The sequence below is a fragment of the Mustelus asterias genome, chromosome 15 (genome assembly GCF_964213995.1).
Source record: "Mustelus asterias chromosome 15, sMusAst1.hap1.1, whole genome shotgun sequence".
In the NCBI taxonomy this organism is placed as follows: Eukaryota; Metazoa; Chordata; class Chondrichthyes; order Carcharhiniformes; family Triakidae; genus Mustelus; species Mustelus asterias.
The window spans coordinates 4,504,062-4,526,816 of record NC_135815.1 but is presented as its reverse complement, the minus strand read 5'-3'; the positions used below and the strand labels follow the sequence as shown (position 1 = coordinate 4,526,816).

At 41.8% G+C, this 22,755-nt stretch overlaps 2 protein-coding genes across 2 annotated transcripts in view; both read left to right on the top strand.

Moving 5' to 3' along the window:
• The window catches only part of LOC144504284 (myc target protein 1 homolog), a 21,550-nt gene extending 19,674 nt beyond the window's left edge, over positions 1 to 1,876 (top strand). The window contains exon 3 of the transcript XR_013499610.1: positions 1,797 to 1,876. The gene's annotated coding sequence lies outside the window, so the exon portion shown is untranslated. The remainder of the gene's footprint in view (positions 1 to 1,796) is intronic.
• Positions 1,877 to 10,285: 8,409 nt separating this feature from the next.
• vip (vasoactive intestinal peptide) lies at positions 10,286 to 20,911 on the top strand. Its single transcript, XM_078230519.1, has 7 exons — positions 10,286 to 10,510; positions 10,852 to 10,969; positions 12,299 to 12,439; positions 14,033 to 14,137; positions 15,803 to 15,928; positions 18,034 to 18,136; positions 20,502 to 20,911. Exons 2-7 carry the CDS (start codon positions 10,863 to 10,865, stop codon positions 20,508 to 20,510), a joined length of 591 nt encoding a protein of 196 aa, XP_078086645.1. The 5' UTR covers positions 10,286 to 10,510; positions 10,852 to 10,862; the 3' UTR covers positions 20,511 to 20,911.
• The last annotated feature ends 1,844 nt before the right edge of the window (positions 20,912 to 22,755 follow it).

The window sequence follows — 22,755 nt, the reverse complement described above, 5'->3', positions numbered from 1 at the left end:
AAGCTGTGTTGGCAAACAACGTGGATCAGAGAATTGTGTTGTGTCCCTGTGTCCAACCTGCTTGATCCTACACTTCCAAGTGGACAATGTGCGAATGCTAAAAGTGACATGAAAGACAGTTGGATGTTCTAAAGGGAGCATTGGATGGATGACCATAGAACCATAGAATCCCTACAGTATAGAATGCAGCCATTCGGTGCCACCATGTCAACCATGACCTAGGTGTGTCAAACAGAGAGGGACTTCTTCATTGACAGGAGGCACCATAGAGTCATAGAGGTTTACAGGATGGAAACAGGCCCTTCAGCTCAACTTGTCCATGTCACCCAGTTTTTACCACTATGCTAGTCCCAATTGCCCATATTTGGCCCAAATCCCTCTATACCCATTTTACCCATGTAACTGTCGAAATGCTTTTTAAATGACAAAATTGTACCTGCCTCTACTACTGTCTCTGGCAGCTTGTTCCAGACACTCACCACCCTCTGAGTCAAAAAATTGCCCCTCTGGACACTTTTGTATCTCTCTCCTCTCACCTTAAACACCTGCCTTCTAGTTTTAGACTCCAGAACCCGAGGACCCAGATTTACAATAATTTGAAAAAACAACAATCAGAGGGAGAATAGAGAATGTTGTATTTACATAACAAGTTGTCGGATCTGGAATGTACTGCCTGAAAGGATGATAGAAGCAGATTCAATTGTAACTTTTAGAAGGGAATTGAGTAAACTCTTGAAAAGAAAAAAAAGCAGAACTGTGGGAAAAGACTCGAGGAACTGGGGCTAATTGAATAGCTCATCAGGATGGCCTGAATTGCCTTCTGTGTGGAGTAATTTTCTGAGGGTAGCATGGTGTATCACAGTGCCAAGGACCAGGTTTGATTCCTGCCTTGGGTGAATGTGTGGAGTTTGCACATTCTTCTTGCATCTACATTTCCTCTGAGTTGTCTGGTTTTCTTCCACAGTCCAAAGATCATAGAATCCCTACTACAGTGCAGAAGGAGGCCATTCAGCCCATCAAGCCTGCACCGACAACAATCCCACCCAGGCCCTATCCCTGTAACCCCACATATTTACCCTGCTAGTTCCCTGACACCAAGGGAAAATTTTGCATGGCCAATTCACCTAACCTGCACATCTTTGGATTGTGGGAGAAAACCGGAGCACCCGGAGGAAACCCATGCAGACACGGGGAGAATATACAAACTCCACACAGTCAGTGACCTGAGGCTGGAATTGAACCCGGGTCCCTGGAGCTGTGAGGCAGCAGTGCTCACCACTGTGCCGCCCTAAGCATGTTAGGTGGATTAGGCATGCATGGGGTTTCCTGGGTGCAGCGCTCTTTCAGAGAGTCAGTGCAGTCTCGATGTGCCTCATCCTGCACTCTGGGGTTTCAATGGTTCTATGAGTACTTTTCTTCATCTGTCTTTCTGATCTTCGCAAAACACTTTTTCTGAGATGCCATTGAGATACCGGTTCTTGTTACCAGGATGGCATTATACATTATCTCACTTACAGCTCTGACAATTCAGTGACTGGAGCCTTTTAAAAAGTTTATTAAAGCTCTTTAAGCATGTTACAGAATTGTTCAGTTGAAAGGGCTTATGTTTTGTTGGAACACATAATTAGCGTGAATTTTGCAATATGTTTTCAAGCAGCAATGTTCCTGTTCCGTCTGCTCTGCAATTCTAAGATCAGCCTGAAATGTAATTAAACAATAAAACAGGAGATCAGTCATCAAATGAGACCATATTGCTATTTTAATGATGAAAAATGACTCTCTCTATTTCACCCAAGCTCTCTGTCTCTCTCGCTGCTGTGAGCGCCAGTTACAATCCACACTGACAGCAAATGGGGGAAATTGTAACCGATGGAAAACTCAACAAGGGCGCAACCCACACGCAGCACCGGATTAAATGTTAACTACCCCACCTCCCCTCCTCTATTTTATGTCAGTTTTTGCTCCAGTCCCAAGGAATGTTACCTTACAACCAGAATGCAAGAATCCCAAGCCTCCACTAACTGGTGTGTGAGTGAATATGTACAATCCTAGCCGGTTAAATCCGAACACCAGATCGGTGCCTGATTGGAAGCAAAAGAGAAAATGTTGGAAACGCCCAATATCTGTACACAGAGAGAGACAGTCTCAGGACAAACGCTCGTTCAATGTCTGAACAAGTCGCAGCATTTAAAAATATGTATATATATTGTGCAAACACTCAGTGAAGGAGCGAAGACCTTTCTTGTGTTTGTCGCACGTGTTTTATTCCTTCTGTTTTGCGGGAGACAAACGTTTATTTTACTTCGCTGTCTCCCACATTTGTTCAGCGAAATGTTCGCCCCCGCCCCCCATTTTTAATAGCAGATGATAGGAAACGCTGGTGACAGAGCGAATTAAGTGGAATTAGAGAATTAATCTGACTCTCTGGTTTAAATCAAACCTCCAGGAATAGTGCGCAGGCTTCCCCGAGTTGGAGGGTAATTCATTTATTTCCGCCTAAACGGATTGAGACTGTGATGTTATCCATTCTGTGAGCTGAATAATATCCCAAGTAACAGCTTCCTGATTCACTTTCTACACAGAGCTGCAACCGGAGGCATAATGGACCCAGCTTCTTCATACTATTCGCGAATTCAAGTACATTAGTACTTTGATTTGCTAATTTACCTAATTGTGTGTGTGTGTTTCTGTGTGTGTCAAAGGGGGCTAAAACTCCCTTCAATAAATTGGCCTCGCCCTGCCGTCTCTGTGAAGTGATACTCTTGACACTTGCAAACAAACCCAGGGTAACATGGATAAAAATCACCTGGAGATCAGGATATGCATTTTTAAGAAGTTGTCTCTGTTATAAAAAGTTAAGCATCACTAACAGAATTTACCCTCCCATTGCCTCGTGTCCAATCCTTTGTGGACTTTATCCCGAGTGTCTCTGAAATATGGGAATATTAACAGTGCTCTTGTTTCTTCTTTCTTGTTGCTGTTTATAGCCAATCAGTTTAACACGGCTAGTGGGGAAGCTTTTAAAAACAATTCATTAGTACTACATTGATAATCACTTGGGAAATATGGGTTAAGTAAGGAAAAGCAGTGTAAGGTAATGTGTTTTTGATTAGGTTAGGTTGATTGGGCAGCATAGTGGCACAGTGGTTAGCACAGCGCCAGGGCCCCGGGTTCAATTCTGGCCTCGGGCCACTGTCTGTGTGGAGTTCGCACATTCTGCCTGTGTCTGTGTGGGTTTCCTTTGGGTGCTCCGGTTTCCACCCACAGGTCCAAAGATGTGTGGGTTAGGTTGATTGGTCATGCTAAATTGACCCTAGTGTCTGGGGATTAGCAGGGTAAATATGTGGGGTTATGGGAATAGGGTCTGGGTGGGATTGTGGTTGGTGCAGACTCGATGGGCTGAATGGCTTCCTTCTGCACTGTAGGAATTTTAGGATTCTACGATTAACAGAGAGGGTTGATGAGGGAAATGCAGTTGATGTGGTGCACATGGAATTCCAAAAGACAGTTGATAAAGTGTCACACAACAGACTTGTGAACAAAGTTAGAGCTCATGGAGTAAAAGGGACAGTATCAACATGGATACAAAAGTGGCTGAATGAGAGGAAACAGAGAGTAGCAGTGAATAGTTTGTTTTCAGACTGGAGAAAGGTTTACAGTGGATTTTCCCATGGACCAGTGTAAAGACCTCTGCTCTCCCTGATGTGTATTAAAAGAGCAAGACTGTGGTGTACAGAGCACAATTTCAACATCGATGAATGACTTGAAACTTGTCAGTTACAGCTGGAGGTTAGTGATAAACGTCAAAAGGATGTAATCAGGTCAGTAGAACGAACAGACAAGTGGCAGATTAAATTTCATGAAGAAAGTGTGAAATGATTCAATTCAGTAGCAACAACAGCAATATGAAATAAAGGGTACAACTCTAAACAGGGTGAAGGAACAAAGACACCTGGGGTAAATGTACACAAATGAGTGAACATGGCAGGACAGTTCAAGAACACAGTTTAAAATAATGGGATCTTGGGCTTTATAAATAAACGAATAGAGTAAAAAGTAATTGAGTTCTGATAAACTTGTTCAAAACTCTGCTTTGTCCTCAACTCAAGAATTGCTTCCAGTGCTGGGTACCACACTTGAGGAGGGGTGAGAACACATTAGAAAGGACAGAAAGGAGAATATTTTATTTTATTTATCAGTCACAAGTAGGTTTACTTTAACACTGCAATGAAGTTACTGTGAAAATCCCCCCAGTCACCAAACTCCAGCGCCTGTTCAGATACACTGAGGGAGAATTTAGAATGGCCAATGCACCTAACCAGCACATCTTTTGGACTGTGGGAGGAAACTGGAGCATCCGGAGGAAACCTGCGCAGACACGGGGAGTACATGCAGACTCCGCACAGACAGACACCCAAGCTGGGAATCGAACCCAGGTCCCTGGTGCTGTGAGGCAGCAGTGCTAACCAGTGTGCCACCAGAATATGTCCAGGGATGAGGATAGATTTGAGAAGCTGTGTCTCTTCTCCTTGGAGAAGAAAATGTTGAGAGGAGATACGATAGGGCTGTTAAAATTGTGAGGGGTCTGGACAGATTAGATAGAGCAACTAAATTTGGCAAATGATCAAGAAACAGAGGACACCAAATTAAGATAGAACATAGAACATAGAACAGTACAGCACAGAACAGGCCCTTCAGCCCATGATGTTGTGCCGAGCTTTATCTGAAACCAAGATCATGCTATCCCACTCCCTATCATCCTGGTGTGCTCCATGTGCCTATCCAATAACTGCAAGATGATTGACAATAAATCAATGATGACATGAAAAAATACTTTCATTTTTCACACAGCTGATGGTAAGGATTTGGGTGCATTGCCTAAAGGTCTGGTGGAGATTAAATTGGGGCTTTCAAAAGAGAATTAGTTCATTATCAGAAGAGGAAGAAATTTCAGGATCATGTGGTGGGAAAGTGAAGGGGGAGGGGGGCATTTGGTGAGTTGCTCTTGAAGAGAACTGGCACAGGAACTGGGCTGAATGGCCTCCTTCTGTGCTGTAACCATTTTATGATTCTGCAATCATTAAGATAGAGCCTTGTCACATCTTAACGACAGCCCAACATCTAACAACTTGTCTATTTGGTCATTGTTGTACTATTTGCAAAGGAATTGAAAGAATGAGATGATCTGTTTTCAGTGACGTTGATTAAAAGTTACTTGCTGGCCCCAGAGACCAGGGAGAGTGACCCAATAATGCGTCAGCATCTTCAACTTCACCCAAAAATAACATGGTCCTCAGTAAAGCTGTGTCAGCCTGGATTGGGTCTGGAATGGGCCTTTTCACTGAGAAATATACATTGGTTCTAACTGAACTAAACTAACAGACAGCGAATAATGGGATTTGAAAAGACATGAGCGGGAGAGAGATTTCTGAGTGAATATGAGATCTGTCGGAGATGTCCATGTGTGAAGGTAGATAAATGAGTACTAATAATTGTGCAAAATGTGTGAAAGACTCATGCAGTAGGCTGCAGGTTGAAGTCTGCTTAGAAAATGTATGTCTGTAGTGCTATGTGAATATGTGTATAACAGTGTATGGATATGTTTGTAATTAACAGTACATTTGAGTATGTGTGACTGTTAATGTGTTCCAGTACGAAGGTATGGAAATTGAGTAGATCATTGTTGTTTTAAACAATCCCTGACATTTCCCCCTCTAGAAACTCATTCATGGGCACTTATTACTTTCAATGGAGGGGGCCCAGCTGGGCTTGCTTTAATCACCTCTTACAGTATAGTATCTTTTCAGGATAGCACTGGAGTTTCAATCTAGATTGCATGCTCAAGCCTGGATTGGAATGTGAACAAAGGAAACATCTTTTGACTCAGGAGGACACTTACAAAATGTGCAAGATCAAAATGTTACTGTCACCAACGGCAGCAGCCAGTAAATCATGACCATATATTTATTGCAGTTACCCATTAGGAAAGAACTTGCATTATATAATGCTTTTGATCACCTCAAGATATCCCAAACTCATCACTACTCACAAAGTGTTATCACTGTCATAATGTAGAGAAGTACAGCAGTCACAGAATGGTTCCACATTAATTATTCTCTGGGACATAGTTGAACAAGACAATGTTCTGTTCGCCTATGGCAGTGGATGGGAGATTCCTTTACACATTTTGCCATGATTGATTGAAATGGATGAGACTAAGGCCTAATCAAGTCACAATGTATGGTTGCAAGCGTATATTAAATATTATTAGAAGGCAGACATTCAATGGTGGGTGCTGGGCTACCTCATCCAACCTGATATTTAACTAAAATAATTGAATTATAATGGTAAAGGAATTCTGTGTGATACAAAGCATCTATCTAATTAGCAGATATTTATTTAGAATTACAAAACTAATCCTGGAAACTTCAGTACCTGTCTTAACTGGATGTAAGGGTAAAGTCACGCTCAAATCTGGTGTGTCAGCTGTATCAGTTATCCTTAGAAAATGGATCAGGCAACTATTGTAAATTCCCTGAGGTTGAATTGAGTCTGTTATGAGGTTAGATTACGTCCTTCTTAGATGGATCAGAAACCCTGAGACTTCCTGCATAACAGCACTGTGGGAGTACCTTCCTCATGAGCATGGTAGTTCTTCAAGATGAAAGCTCTTCACCACCCTCTGAGGGCAATTAGGGATTGGTAATCATTGCAAGCAACACCTCTATTCTGAAAGTTAATCTTTTTAAAATCACCCAAGGTATCTGATATTTGAAAGAGTTACTGTTAGATTGGAGCCTGTAAATAAGTTCTCAAATATCCACATTTTTAGATGTCATCTGAATTCCTTGATTAGATTCCAGAAAGTGAATCACTCCAAGGTGTCCACAATTCTGAATAAGATCTGAGTATTATCGACCTGATCGTTTTTTGAAAGCCCAGAACAAGTTGAACAGATACTGTAAGTAACTAGGTTCATGAGTACATTCCCCTCCAACTCAATTTGCTGATGACACCATCGTAGTGGGTCAGATCTCAAACTATGATGAGACAGAGTACAGGAATGAGATTGAGAATCTGGTGAACTGGTATGATGACAATAATCTCTCCCTCAATGTCAACAAAATGAAGGAGATAGTCATTGACTTCAGGAAGCATAGTGGTGAACATGCCCCTGTCTACATCAATCAGGACAAAGTACAAATGGTCGAGTGCTTCAAGGTTTTAGGTGTCCAGATCACCAACAATCTGTCCTGGTCCCCCCATCCTGGCACCATAGTTAAGAAAGCCCACCAACACCACTATTTTCTCAGAAGACTAAGGAAATTTGGCATGTCAGCTATGACTCTCACCAACTTTTACAGATGCATCATAAGAAATCATTCTTTCTGGTTGTATCACAGCTTGGTATGGCTCCTGCTGTGCCCAAGACCACAAGAAACTATAAAGGGTCATAAATGAAGCCCAGTCCATCATGCAAACCAGCCTCCCATCCATTGACTCTGACTACACTTCCTACTGCCTCAGAAAAGCAGCCAGCATAATTAAGGACCCCACGCACCCCGGACATTCTCTCTTCCACCTTCTTCCGTCAGGAAAAGGATACAAAAGTCTGAGGTCACGTACCAACCGACTCAAGAACAGCTTCTTCCCTGCTGCCGTCAGACTTTTGAATGGACCTACCTCGCATTAGGTTGATGCTTCTCTACACCCTAGTTATGACTGTAACACTACATTCTGCACTCTCTCCTGTCCTTCTCTATGTACGGTATAGTTTGTATAGCGTGCAAGAAACAATACTTTTCACTATACTAATATATGTGACAATAATAAATCAAATCACATTATTGAGACTTGATAAAGGTCAGTAAATGTTACTAAAATTTAAATTGTGAGCCAACAGCGCCATGTTAAAATGATCCCATGTGTTTTCGGATGCCTTTTTTCAATATCATCGTTATTAAAGACGAAAACCTTATGGAAAGAAGATCTCGTATTTGCATTTAATTCCAAATACGTCAAATGTGTCCTCAGTTCAGGAAAAGGCCCAAATTAAAAACATATTGATCAAAGTATATTACTGAACATTTTTATATACGTCAGTTTCCGCTTGATGACCTAGGCTGACTCAAGTAAACATGGCAACACAAGGAAGATTGTGGGCATAACGACATCTGAAGCCAATTCTTCATAGAGAAACAAAGGGAAACTTCTCATTGTATTCGATTCTTAATCTTAAGCATAAAAGAAACACTACACAAAGCAAATCTTTTGTGTATGACTTGTAGGTGAATATGTTGACAAAAGAGCAACAAAGAACGTGTCGTGCATATTAATTCATTAATCAGCCGCTCATTTCGACTGAAAGAATTGGCAGTGGTGAGATCACACATTGTTAACTCTCAAAGTGTGGGCGTCCTCAGTTCTTGTCAACATGGGAGTAACTTATCAAGTCTGCTACTGGGAATGGGAATCAAGGAGACCAGTCATTATTGGCCCATATCTCTCAGATTGAATATCTCAGATTTTAATAATGGTAGAATTCCTTATTAGATTGCTGCTTTGTAATCACTCCCAGGTGCCCATTGTTCAAACGTACTTCTGTCCGGTCATCGCCTGCAAGTCACGCATCCATTTATCAATGAATTGAAAGTTTTATTGAATTACTGTTACAACTGACTCTCGGGTATCCAATACGTTCTACATAAGAGACCATCCGAACATGCAATTAATTTTTAGCATGTTCTTTGACATTCAAATCATTTGAATCCCTTAATTAGATTCTATCTGTGACTTGCTCCCGCGTGTGAATTGCCCTACGCACAAATTCTCCAAACTCCTGGAACAGATGAATTAACTATCATCCTCCCTCTAAAAATCATTTGAAGCAACACTGTCTTGCATTTTTCAAGTTCCAATTCTAGGTTTTATTAATATGTAAAGAATTAGAATCTATCTTCGATTGCAGTTTCCAACTCACAACTCCAGCATTAATTCTTTTGGATATAAACCCTCTCGACCCTTTGATTAGATTCCATTCTGTTGTGCACTCTCCAAATCCATTAATATACATGCGACTTGGTGAATCTCCCTATTGAGATTACATTTGGTAACCCATCCAAGATATCGACCAGCCTTTACTAAACACAGAAATTGGATACATTTAGACCATTAACTAATCCTGCAATTGTACCGCAGATAAATTACACCCAGTTTTCAATCGAGGTTAATTATCCCTTTAATCAGCTCTGCCTTTGCTTGGTGGTACAAAAGATTATCATTTGAAGAATAATTTCATCCTTGATAAAGTAATGTGGCATATATTTCATACATTCTACCGCATCTGAGACAGACATCAAGAAGTGACCCTGATATCCAATCTGCATCGAATACTTTAACAATGAAGGAGGGGAAAGAGAGAAAATGATCAAAGATAAATTTGCACAAATTCAACAGGCCGGGTCATGTTCCATGACGCGGATTGTTTTGTTTTGAGTACTTTTAAGTGTAATGATATAAACCTGGTTGTACAGACCATTTATCCATCTGTAAATGCATTCATAGAAGGGATAGGGGATTAACATTGCGCGAAGAGACTGGGGAAACTAGAAATGTTCTCCTTAAATCAAAGGTTAAGAGGAGATTTAATAGAGGTTTCAAAATGATGGAGAATTGTGATGAGCGAGAATGGAGCAGTTGTTTCCAGTAACAGAAGTGTGGCTGAACGACAAACACAGCCAGCAGATCATTGGTAAAGGAGTCAGGTGTGAGCTGAGATTTCTTGTATGTGAGTTGTGATGAATGCAGTTCCTTTGAAAGGCGTCTGGAAGCGGATTCAAAAAGAGTTGGAGAAATGACGGGACGAAACTTGAAGGATTGGAGCGATAGAAATAATTGGATGGTTCTGTTCAAAATGTCGGCAGAGACATGTGGGGCCGAATGGTCTCTTTCTGTGCTATCTTGTGAAATGGCAGACCTTTCCAACTGTTTAAACGCATGTGCACAGATTAAATAAGCAAGAGAAAGTTTGTAAATGAAGACTGATCATTGTAATTCGTGGTCGATACAGCAGCAGCAGCGAGATCTCACTGTTGGTCCACACTACAAGCGCCTCCTTTAGCTAATTGTTAAACCGCTTCTGACTGCGCGCTTCCATTCCACAGGGAATGCCGATGACGTCTTTATACATGTATTTATGTCTTTTATGGAACTGAAAAGTGACGGCTCCATTTCGATGGGCCACTTGCCCTAGAGTATAAAACCAGGAAGTTTCCGAGTGAGTGTCAGAGTTCCAGCCGAGGGGCCAGTGGAGAAGCAACGGATCTCGAATTCCCTAAGAGAGGGAGCAGAGCTGAAGAGACACTGAGAAATCCGAATACACACGAGAGGCAAGTGTGCAGAGAGAGAAAGAGATCTTTGTGCACCCGTTGCTCAGAGCGACTTCCACTTCAGCACCAAGGATAGCGGCTAGCACCAATTCAAAGTCCAGCTCCACACAACTAACTCCCTGGTAAGTTTTTCAAAAATAAATATTGTTTTTTAAATCTGTTCTGGGAGATATTAAATACTGCACTAGTGTTTTCCCAGTCGCTGGAATGATATTATAGTTTTTCTTTTTCTTAAATGATTTGAGTAGATAATGAATTAGAAGTTCTCAGAGTTAGTGTCCTGGTCTATGTTTGAAAGTAGACTCTTTGCAGCATAGATCGCAGTGCAGACTTTTTCGCCGCCTCAAAGATACTTCCTGGGGATTGGGTGTGGATTCCGATCTGAACCCGCTCAGCACAGGGAGGGTCGAGTCAAAGAGGGTTGCGAATGGATTCATTGAGTTCCTCTTGTCTTGGATTTCAGGGTCCGGCGCAATGGTGATCAATCCCAGCTCCCACTTCCTGATGCTTTTCATTCTACTGAATGTTCTGTATTCCCGAGGATCGGGATTCCCGGCGCTTGGAACCTACTCAACCCTGAGGTAAGCCCCCTGCCTTCCCCAGAGAGTGTGCTTTAACACTCTGGTTAATAAAGGGGGTGTCCTGTTCCCAGTCATAAGAAATCCCCGAACTACTGTGGTCATTTGTAATGAGATTTCTATAACTCCTAGGTATAAATAACTGGGTGGGGTGGTGGTGGGGGGGGGGGGGGGGGGGTGGTGGTGGTGGTGGGGGCGGGGGGGGGGGAGGATGAAGGGAAATGGGCTTATTAACAATCTATTAAACACTGAGATTTATGTGTGACACATAAATGTGTTCCAGAAACCTCCACAGCAAACTGAGATCAGCTCAGATGATTCAGTGTGTTTGGGTTGGGTTTAAGCTATCGCACTAGGCACAGTGACAGTGTTAGTGAATGTAGGTGCGCAGGTTGAGGGATAGATCTGCCACATGATGTGATTGAGGCGAATAGCACGGAGGCTTTTAAGGGGAAATTAGACAAGTGCGGGAGGGAGAAGGATGTGGGGAGGGCAGCAGGGGCATTAGCATTGACCAGTTGGAACATGAAGCCTGTTGCTGTGTTATAAATCCCCGTCTCAACTAAAACTCTCTGTCCGGGCAGTTTCTGTGTGAACTGGGATCACTTTGTCAGAATGAAGATTGAATGTGCGGTGGTCTCCCCGCACTATAGTGGGTTATCCGAGCGCTTAGCATCTATATAATCCGCTAGATCCTAAAGTTACTCTCGACGTTCGGGATTCCCGGCGCTTGGAACCTACTCAAACTTGAGATAACCCCCCTCTCCCCGCCATCCACCCCCTCCCCCAATCCCACCATCCCCGAAGAGTGCAACACTTTGGGAATAAGAGAGCCCCTTTATTAACCAATACGGCATTTCCTAAGAAGTTCCAAACCTCACTGTAACGGGTGGAGAGGACAGGCTTCTTCAGAAGGCGATTCACTCTCTGGATGTTGGTGGGGGGAAGTTGGTGTGATCCGGTGTGGGCTAACTGACAGCTGGTTCAAAATTTGCTCTTGTCGGTAGGTGCGAGGGAATAGGCTGGAAAACTCACAGGTGCATTAACGAAGTGGCTCCACATAGCGACAAGAACAATTCTTCATTGTGTACACACCCCTTAGTATCAGCGGATCTGGCTTTATGTTGTGTCATGCTGTTTATAATTTGGATGAATGTCACTTATGGTTCTGCTTGTGTTGTTTACACTTTGCCCTTCGAGGTAATATTGATAGGGTGTGTGTAACTGGCTGGTGCTCTGCCTGGTTAGATTCATCCAGTTGTAATCACGTTGTTGATGGCTCCATAAAGGCTGGCTATGATTAGATTGATTCTGTTTACTTCTAACTCCTAGACTGGGAAATGCTGTTGGGTTGGATGGACAGTCCAATGAGGATCAGTCACAATCACCAGTAAAAACCGACAGTGACATTTACCAAAGCCCCTTGTCTGACAATGACCAACTCTATTACCAGTTGTCTCCAGGCATCCCGAGGTGAGTGACTCCCATCGCCACAATGACCAGCAGTTTCCAAATATTGTACACCCCAAAAATACACTCCAGCTTATTCAATTGGTGCCATATTCAAAGCAACATAAGATTATAGTGGGGTAATGACATTGTCACTGAACCAGTAATCCAGAGAGCCAGGACAATGCTCTGGGGACCTGCATTCAAATCCACCAGAGCAGATGATTCAATAAAAATCTGGAATTAATGATGACCGTGAAACCATCACTGATTTTTGTAGAAACCCTATCTGCTTCACTAAGGTCCTTTAGGGAAGGAAATTTGCCTTTCTTACCTCGTCTGGCCTACATGTGACTCCACAGCCACAGCAATGTGCGTGACTTTCAGCTGCCCTCTGAAATGGCCCAGCAAGCCACTCAGTTCAAGGGCAATTAGGGATGGGCAATAAATGGTGGCCCAGCCAGTGATGCCCACATGCTATGAATGAATAAGAAGCAGGTGTAGGCCATTGGACCCCTTATTCCTGTCCCTCAATAAGATCATGGCTGATATGGGTGTGTCCTCAGCTTCTTTTTACCTGTCTACTCCCTTGACGACCCATCAATCAAAAACTTGTCCAACTCAGCCTTGAATATATTCAATGAGCCACCACTGCTGTCTGGGGAAGAGAGTTCTGCAGACTAATGATCTCTTGAGAGAGGAAAGAAAACCTCATTCCTGCTTTAATGGAAGACCCTTATAATGGGACAGTGCCTCTAAACCCCCATTCTGGTTTTGCCAAGAGGGGAAGCATTTACTCAGCATCCACTCTGTCAAACCCCCTCAGAATCTTTCACATTTGAATAAGATCACCTTTCATATTTCTAAACTCTGAGTATAGACACAATATGCTCAATTTTACTCAATAGGCAACCCTTTCACCCAAGTTCTACCTAAGATAAAACCCCTCATCCCATTATTATTGATGATCTGACTGCCCAGAGGCCAGCCACACTGAGGCAGATTGACAATGTGTGTCTCTTTAATTCTTTCTGAGGATGTGAGTGTAGGCATCACTGGCTGGCAAGGTAGCAGTTCTTGTCCACCATCGCTAATTGCCCTTGAACTGAATGGTTTATTCGGCCACTTCAGAGGGCATTTACATGTCAACAACATTGCTGAAGATCTGGAGTTGTATGTAGACGAGGCCAGGTTAGGAGGGCGGATTTCCTTCCCTAAAGGGCACTGAGTTTGTACGATGGTTTTTAGGCTAGCTTTTAATTCCAGATTTTGTGAATGGAATTTAAATTCTATCTGTTGCCCTGGTAGGATGTGAAACTATATCCCCTCGGCATTAGCCTGGGTTTCTGCATCATCATCTTCCCCTGTGGATCTTTAGGTTATGAATGTTGGTAATAAACAGCAAGTGAAAGGGAAGGGGGGGGGGGGGTTAATGTCTGGGGGGTTAATGTCTGGGGGTTGAGTCCAGCACATGCCTCCTTTTGGAAGCTGAACTAATTGTCATGTTGGTATTTCAGATTCCCAAACATGTGTTATTTTCATAATTACTCATTCTTTCTATAGACTTCCAAAGCTGTACTATTTCACACTGTTTGTGTGTTAATTCCTTTCCTCCAGAACAACACGACATGCAGATGGAGTCTTCACCAGTGAATACAGCAAACTGCTGGGCCAATTATCTGCTAGAAGATATCTGGAATCACTGATAGGAAAGAGAGTCAGGTACGTGGCTACACTGAGGGTACGGGACAAGGGCTCAGAATTGGGGGTTGATGGGAGAGAGCACAAGGCACTACCGTTTGGCTTGCTTTTGGATCTGTTCAATATGTACAGACGGGAAGTTTTGAAGTAGCAGCCAAGACCATTAATTATTCAACTCTGTGAATAGTCCCAAGTTTAAAAGTATGGAGTAAGACCATAAGACCATAAGAAATAGGAACAGGAGTAAGCTATTCAGCCTCTCGAGCCTGCTTCACCATTCAATAGGATCATGGCTGATCTGACATTCCTCACATCCACTTTTCTGCCCTTTCACCATAACCCTTGATTCCCTTACTGATCAAAAATCTATCCAGATCAGCCTTAAATATACACAAGGACTCTGTCCCCACAGCTCTCTATGGCAAGGAGTTTCAAAGACACTCAAATCCTCTGAGTGAAGAAATTCCTTTTCATCTCAGTCTTTATTCTGAGGCTCTGCCCTCTGGTCTTTGACTCTCGCATGAGGGGAAAATCCACTAAGTAACAGATTGGTTTAAAGTACTGAGCGCTTTAGAGTGAGTGTGATTTCATTAGTTAACAGAGTAGAGCGTGGTGCATACAGACAGCAGAACGTTATCAGTAAAATTGGGGATTGTCAAACTTTTCCCAACCCAGATGGTTGTGCAATACTGAGTGAACACACTTAAAGGCCAAACCCGACCATAAATTACCAGTGGCCATAAAAGTTGACAGAAAGCCAGCACCTGATTGGGCGGTTTTCCTGGATTTGATCAGGAAACATTGCAATTTCCTCCGTTGTGTTCAATAGCGGAAAATTGGGTCCTTTTCCAGGCAGACTCTGACCAGCCTGCTCTTTGGCAGATAGCCCAGACTGTGGAAAAACTCTTCTAATGTTTCTTTGAAAATAAGAGACTGTGCTGAACACTGTTCAGTCATTGTCACCTCCTGTGAATTTTGTGTTGTAAATTCTGTGTTTTCTTAATTAGGTTGGGTGTGGTTACAGGTGAATATAGCACTACGGTAAGTAGTGTTAGCAGGATAGTGAGTGCAAGCCTTCCTGTTTCTCCATTGCTATGGTTCATGTGTTTTTTAATGCAGCTACATGAGGAAGTAAATAGAAATGCTTTTGGTCAAAGTTAAAAGCAAATTACTGTGGATGCTGGAGTCTGAAACAAAAATAGAAAATGCTGGAAAATCTCAGCAGGTTTAACAGTGTCTGTGGAGGAAGAACAGAGCTAACATTTTGAGTCTGAGTGACTCCTCATCAGAGGCAGAGAAATGATTTTGGCCACTATGTTAAGGGGCAAATTATCAGAGGTGTTCAAAATTGAGGGATTTTTATTGGAATAAATGGGAAGAAACCTTTGGAAGGAGTGTTTGATTATTGGAGAACACCAATTTAAAAACACACCTCGATCTACATTGGAGTTTAGAATAATGAGAGGTGACCTTGTTGAAACATGTAAGATGTTTAGAGTTGCAGGGTTATGGGGATGGAGTGAGACTAATGGCTCTTCTAGTGAGCTGCCATAGATACAATGGGTCGTAAGATCTGCTCCTGCATTCTGTAGGATGGGGGAGGTTTCAAGGTGAGGGTTTTGAATCTTTAAATGCTCCATGTACATGCTAGCTTAGACTGAAGGTGCTGTTTTTGGTGACCATCAGTGCGCTGGATGAGCAGATTCCAGTCAAACGCCACTCTGATGCTGTCTTCACCGACAATTACAGCCGGATCCGGAAACAGATGGCAGTGAAAAAATACATCAACAGCTTACTGGCTGGCAAGAGAAGGTACTGTAACTAAATCTGGACCAATAACAGAGTATTCAAGAGCTAGTAAGACTGGTTTAATACCGCTACTATTGTGCTGATCACTTTGGGTGTGCAGTGGTCTAAAATTGAATGGAGATGCAACACAAAACAGCCACTCAACCCAAGCAGTCTATATCCACCTCCCAAACCATGTCAAATTCCTTTATCCTCTTAAATGTTCCCATAGTCTCTGCTTTTGTCACTTACTCTGGTGCTGCATCCATTGTTTGACAATCCATAGTTTGCTTTCTGTCCAAAGCCTCTTAGATTTAATCAGGTGTTAAACATGGCTCAGACCGTAGCAACCTTTACTGCCTGAGTCAGAAGCTGAGAGTTTCAGTCCCACTCCAGCTCTTGACCTGACACTTCAGTACAACAACAACATATTATACAGCATCTCCCATGTAGTACAGTACTGAAGGGATGCTGCGTTGCCAGATATTCTGTCTTTTGGAATTAAGACCTTGTTTGCTCTCAGATGGATGTAAAAAAAAACCCATGACCCTATCTGAAGATGATTAGTGGAGTTCTCAGTGTCTTGCCACTATTCCTCCTTCAACAATCATCCGTATAACTAATTGCTTTTGGGAATTGGTTGCCATACATTCCCCTACATTACAATTCACTTTAATTGGCTGTGAAGTACTTTCAGAGTTCGTGAAAGTTGATACATATGAATACATGTTTTTTCCAGTCATTGATATGCATGGGTCAATGGCATTATAATTTCTTACGATTCCTGTAGAGACCAGTAACTTTTAAAAAAACTTCTATTAATAGTTGAAAGGATGACAGAAGATTTCATGTTTTAAGACCTTTACTATAATATGCAAACTAAATGCAACACTGACCAGACATTATTTCGTAGGAACTTATACTTTAAACTATAGAACTGAATTTCTGCCTTTTTATTTTAACTTAACTGAAAAACCCACTTCACAGCTATACTTTAGAATGTCTCTTAAATCGTTATTCAATTTTACTGGCCCCGGTGACTCTTAGCTCCCCAGGGCTTACTTCTGTTTCATTCTTTTCTCAGCCTGGTAACTTTTAACCCAGAATGTCTTTCACAGTGAGATTTTTTTTTCCTGGAGACTCTCCCTCCAGCACAAGCTAAGTGAACCTTCCAGCCTCATTTTAAATCCTCACCAATGTGGTATTTTCCTTCATAGCATGAGCTCTTAGCTACATTTCTGCATGGTGAACCATTGAGATTTTTGGGCTGTAGCTGCATGCTCTCTCTCTCTCTTTCTCCCAGATCCTGGCAGGCAGACAATATCCATGAAGTTTTTAGGGGTACTTTAGAAGCCCATCTCCATAGCAATGTGAACCGCATGGGCCTTGTACCTCGGTAGAATCGCTGATTAACTATCCTTGAAATACAATTCTATTTTATCTTGTTTTTAAATGGACAGTTTAAAACATAACTATTTACTTATCAACATTCTCTACACCTTCCCAGGACTTTGGAAGCTATCAGTCTAATCACTGTAAATGTAGGTGATGCTGCCATTGTTTCCAAGTGTGAACACCTTGTACCTTCTTTCCAGCAATATAACCCAGGCCTCCTTTTAACATTTAACAGGCACATCACCCAGACCTGTTGTCAAGTAGACCTTATAACAGGTTACATGACTCCCTTCATTCTACCCTAAATTAGAAACACCACAGTCTCAAAATACAACAATCTTATAAACCACATATTTTCAGATTTAGTAGAATACTAAGGACACTGAAGCATTAAGGTCTGAGTGAACCTTCTGTGACCAAATCTATTTCCAAAATGTGAAGAAGAAATCCATGCTAAAAAGTGCTAGTTCCAGTTTAAGAAGTGTCTTTGCTAACACTTTTCAGAAGAAACTTATTAATGCAGTAGAAATTTGTTATTTGCTGCAATAGTGTAGTGGATCAAACACATTTCTGTATTGCAGGTTTTCATCTGGATTTCCATTTTGAGTTGATTTAGGCACCATAAAGTTTCCCTGTTTCAAGTGTTAAAAATAACTCATCCAGGTAATGCAAACGATTAACAACATCATTATTATTCAAAGTGTAGTCAACCACTCTTTCTAATCTGTCAACAGCCAAGAAGACCTAACCCCGGCCAATCTCTCAGACACACCCCCACTTGTTGAGAATTATGACAGTGTGACGGTTGATGAGGTCTTGAGCCAGCTTCCAGCTTTGGTAGGTATAGACTACTCCATCAGGAGTATGACTTAGAGGTCATTTTCTTTGCAGGTCAGTTGTCATGAACTATTGGTCACCTACCCACATTCATAAAACTATCAATTCCATATAGACATAGACAGTGGCCTACGACAAAGCAACAAATCTGGTTAGATACTTTGTAATTTCAACAAGCAGTTAATGGTTAAGTCTAAATAGATTTGTGCAGGAACAAAATGGATTAAAACCAGTCAGATTACCTTAATGATCCAAATTGTTCACCTTTGGAGAAGGACACTACCATTGGTAGCCAGTCCGCTTTCTATTTGCACCAATATAATTGGCTTACTGAAGTAGGTTAGCAAACTGCTCAGTTGTATCAAAACAGTGGTTCCAAAGAAGGCCCACCAGGATCATCTGAAGATAACTTGAGATGGGAAGCAAATGTCAACCTTGCCATCAGCACCTGTATCTGGAGAATCGATTATTCATTGAAATGGGTTTGCAATGTGTGATGGTCTATCTGGAAGATAAAGCTCTATTCTCAATGCTGTGGAAATAACAATATTTTATCACAGATGTTTTGGAAAGGCTGATTGCAGATAAAAGGGCAAGTTTGTTGACCCCATGTGTCCAGCTGTTAGTTACTCGAGAAAGGAATGAGTTACAGATACAATAGTATAGCACTTACTTGTCGATCTGCACTCTGAATGCAGTTCTTTGTTGTGAATAAAGCAATATACAGCTTCCTCTGAATGGGCTGTAGCTGCTCCTGACAGTCTAATATAAATGTATTGTTAGAGTTGAGGTGTGATGCACTATTTTTATCATTAGAAAATTAATCACAAGCTTTCAGCAAGCAATGCTCACCTTGGACTTCTTGTAGTGGAATTTTTTAGATTTGAAATTGAGAGATTGATGCTGATATTTTCTTACCAATAATATTCCCATTAAAACAGAGGTTAAGGAGTTACTTCCCTGATATCGTTTGGTTTATTATGTACAATAACAGAGTTGGAGATCATCAATTGGACTTCCTTTTCAGATGTAAGCATGACTGACAAGGCCAGCATTTATTGTGCATTGCTAATTGCCCTTGAACTGAGTGGCTGGCTCGGTTATTTCAGAGGGCAGTTCAGAATCAACCACATTGCTCTGGAGTCAAATGTAGACCAAACTGGGTAAGGGTGGCAGATTTCCTTCCTTAAAGGGCATTAGTGAACCAGATGGGTTTTAACAGCAACCAATGATAGTTTCAGTAGTGGTGACCATGAAATTATTTTCCAATTTGAATTCAACCAGCTGTTATGGTAGAATTTGAACCTGTGTCCACTTGACATTAATTGGATTACTAATCCAGTGACATTATCATTACGCCACTATCTTCCCCAATTAAATCTATCAAAGTTCCTCCCCTTGGGGAGAAACCAAGTTAACAAGATCAAAAGAAACCAGTGTAAAATTAATACTTTTCTTTCCCCTTTTTTCACTTAGAAAACTGACTAACATACAAGTATTTATCTGTTCCACTGTAATGCATTTCTATTTTAAAAGTGGGTCATTTTAAAATTGCCTTGTGGCCAAAGATATGCGGGTTAGGTTGATTGGCCATGCTAAATTGGCCCGAGTGTCAGGGGGATTAGCAGGGTAAGTGAGGGTTACGGGAATAGGGCCTGGGTGGGATTGTGGTCGGTACAGACTCAATGGGCTGAATGGCCTCATTCTGTACTGTAGGGATTCTGTGATTTCTATGATTTCCAACTGATGCAATTAAATGGTTTCCCATTTGAAGCATTGCTGGATTTGCATCACAGTGAATATAGAGTAAAATTGAGCAGGGTATAAAACTATTATCCAGTTGGATTAGAGCAATCCCTGATGGACGGGCCAGCTATAGATTTGCCCTCTCCTACCCAGACCTTGAGTTTGATATTTGAGCCAATCATGTACAAGTGGGCTTGAACTTGCCTTAAAAGGCAGCTTTGGAACCGTGCTAGAAGGTGCTGGGTTCAATTCCCATCTGAGACAAGAGTGCATAATGCAGGCTGACATTCCCAGAACAGCACTGAAATGTGCTGCATTGTCAGAGGTGCCGCTGTTTGGATGTGAGGTTAAAAGGAGGCCCCATCTGACCTCTGAAGTCAACATGAAAGATCCTCTGTCAATATTTTAGAGGATTGGGAGAATTGACCGTTACGCCTGGACCGATATTTATCATTATAACCTGATTTAAAATTTTTTGTTACTTGATTTGTAAAGAATTAATATCACTAAAATGACTGATCAAATGGGCTGTGATAGGAGGCTGAAATTTCTTTGAATATATTGAGGCTCTGCTTACAAACTTACAAACCAATGACCACTTTTGTTTTGTTTTCAATAGAATCTCTGAAGAACATCCTACTTATCGAACTGAAAACTGCGTACAGCCTTTTCCACTATTAATCAGGAGTGAAAAACTTTGTGTCAAACTCCAAAAATATGTTGTGTAGTGAAAGTCTTGGTGACCTATTTAGTTCCTTGTAAATGACAGTCACTCTTTCTACACTGTAAATAACATCCCTTTTGTCAACCTCTGCCTAAAAGTTGTATATATCCATGAGCTTTGGATTGAGATACTGTCTGCAATGTTATACATTCCTATACTGCCTCAACCCCTAATAAATGTACTGAATGCAGCATGTGAAAGCCACACTATTAACTTGCATTGTAAACATACCCATTGCATTCAAGGCTGTTCATGAAACGTCCCATTTGTCATTGTCTTTAGACTATAAACTTTATTGAATTACACTTCTGGTCTATCAAGCGTTGAATTATATCTCTGATCTACCAAGTGGTATATAATTTCTTCCCATCATTGCTATAGATTGTAAGGAAAGGCTTTATCTCAAAAGGACTGGAACCCAAATAAGTGAAACATATGCCACCTGATTAGATATAGCAATCAGTTCTAGGCTCTGCACCTCAAGAAGGATATATTGACCTTTGAGGGAGTGCAGGTTTACCAGAATGAGTAAGAAGTTTAACCGCACCAGGTTAAAGTCTTTAACCTGGTGTTGTTAAACTTCTTACTGTGTTTACCCCAGTCCAATGCCGGCATCTCCACATCATGATTACCAGAATGATACAGGGGTTAAAGGAATTAAATGATGAGGAAAGGATGCACAGGCAGGGCTCAGTTCCAGGATTTTAGAATATTAATGGGCGATCTAATTAGAGTCATAGAGATTTATAGCATGGAAACAGACTCTTCGACCTAACTTGTTCATGCCCAGTTTTTACCATCAAGCTAGTCCCAATTGCTTGCATTTGGCCCATATCGCTCGATACCACATCTTACCCATGTAACTGTCTAAATGCTTTTTAAAAGACAAAATTGTACCCGCCTCCACTGTTACCTCTGGCAGCTTGTTCCAGACACTCTCCACCCTCTGAATGAAAAGATTGTCTCTCTGGATCCTTTTGTATCTCTCCTCTCTCACCTCAAACTTATGCCCTCTAGTTTTAGACTCCCCAACCTTGGGAAGAGATGTTGACTACCTACCTTATCTATGCCCCTCATTATTTTATAGACCTCTATAAGATCCCCCCAAAGTCTCCTATGCTAAAGGGAAAAATGTCCCCGTCTATCCAGCCTCTCCCTACTATTAACTGAGTAGGCCCTGCCCCGATTCAACCTACCAAAATGTATTGCCTCAAATTTATCTAAATTAAACTCCATTTACCATTCATCAGCCCACAGGCCCAATTGATCAAGATCCCGTTGCAATCCTCGATACTGTTCTTCACTGTCCACTATGCCACCAATCCTGGTGTCATCTGCAAATTTACTAACCATGCCTCATAAATTCTCATCCAAATCATTAATGTAAATAACAAATAACAATGGACCCAGCACCGATCCCTGAGGCACATCGCAGGCCACAGGAGGCCTCCAGTTTGAAAAACAACCCTCTACAACCACCCTCTGTCTTCTGCTGTCAAGCCAATTTTATATCCAATTGTCTACCTCACCCTGGATCCTGTCAGATTTAACCTTCTGCAACAACCTACCAAGTGGTACCTTGTCAAAGGCCTTGCTAAAGTCCATGTAGACAATGTCGACTGCACTGCCCTCAGCTATCTTCTTGGTTATCCCTTCAAAAAAACTTAATCAAATTTGTGAGACATGATTTTCCACTCTCAAAGCCATGCTGACTGTCCCAAATCAGTCCTTGCCTTTCTAAATGCCTGTAGATCCTATCTCTCAGAATGCCTTCTAACAACTTACCCACTACGGACGTTAGGCTCACCGGTCTGTAGTTCCCAGGCTTTTCCCTGCAGCCCTTCTTAAATAAAGGCGCAACAGGGCCTCTTAAGGATCAACAAGGTCATTTATGTGTGGATCCACAAGAGATGGGTGAGATCCTAAATGAATATTTCTCATCGGCATTTGCTGTTGAGAAAGGCATGGACGTTAAGGAAATTGGGGAAATAAATAGTGATGTCTTGAGGAGTGTACATATTATAGAGAAAGAGACATTTGCTACTCTTCAGTCTTCAGGCATCTCACTTGTGGCTGCTGATGATTCAAATATCTCTGCTAGGGGACCTGCAATTTCCTCCCCAGCCTCCCACAATGTCCTAGGATACAC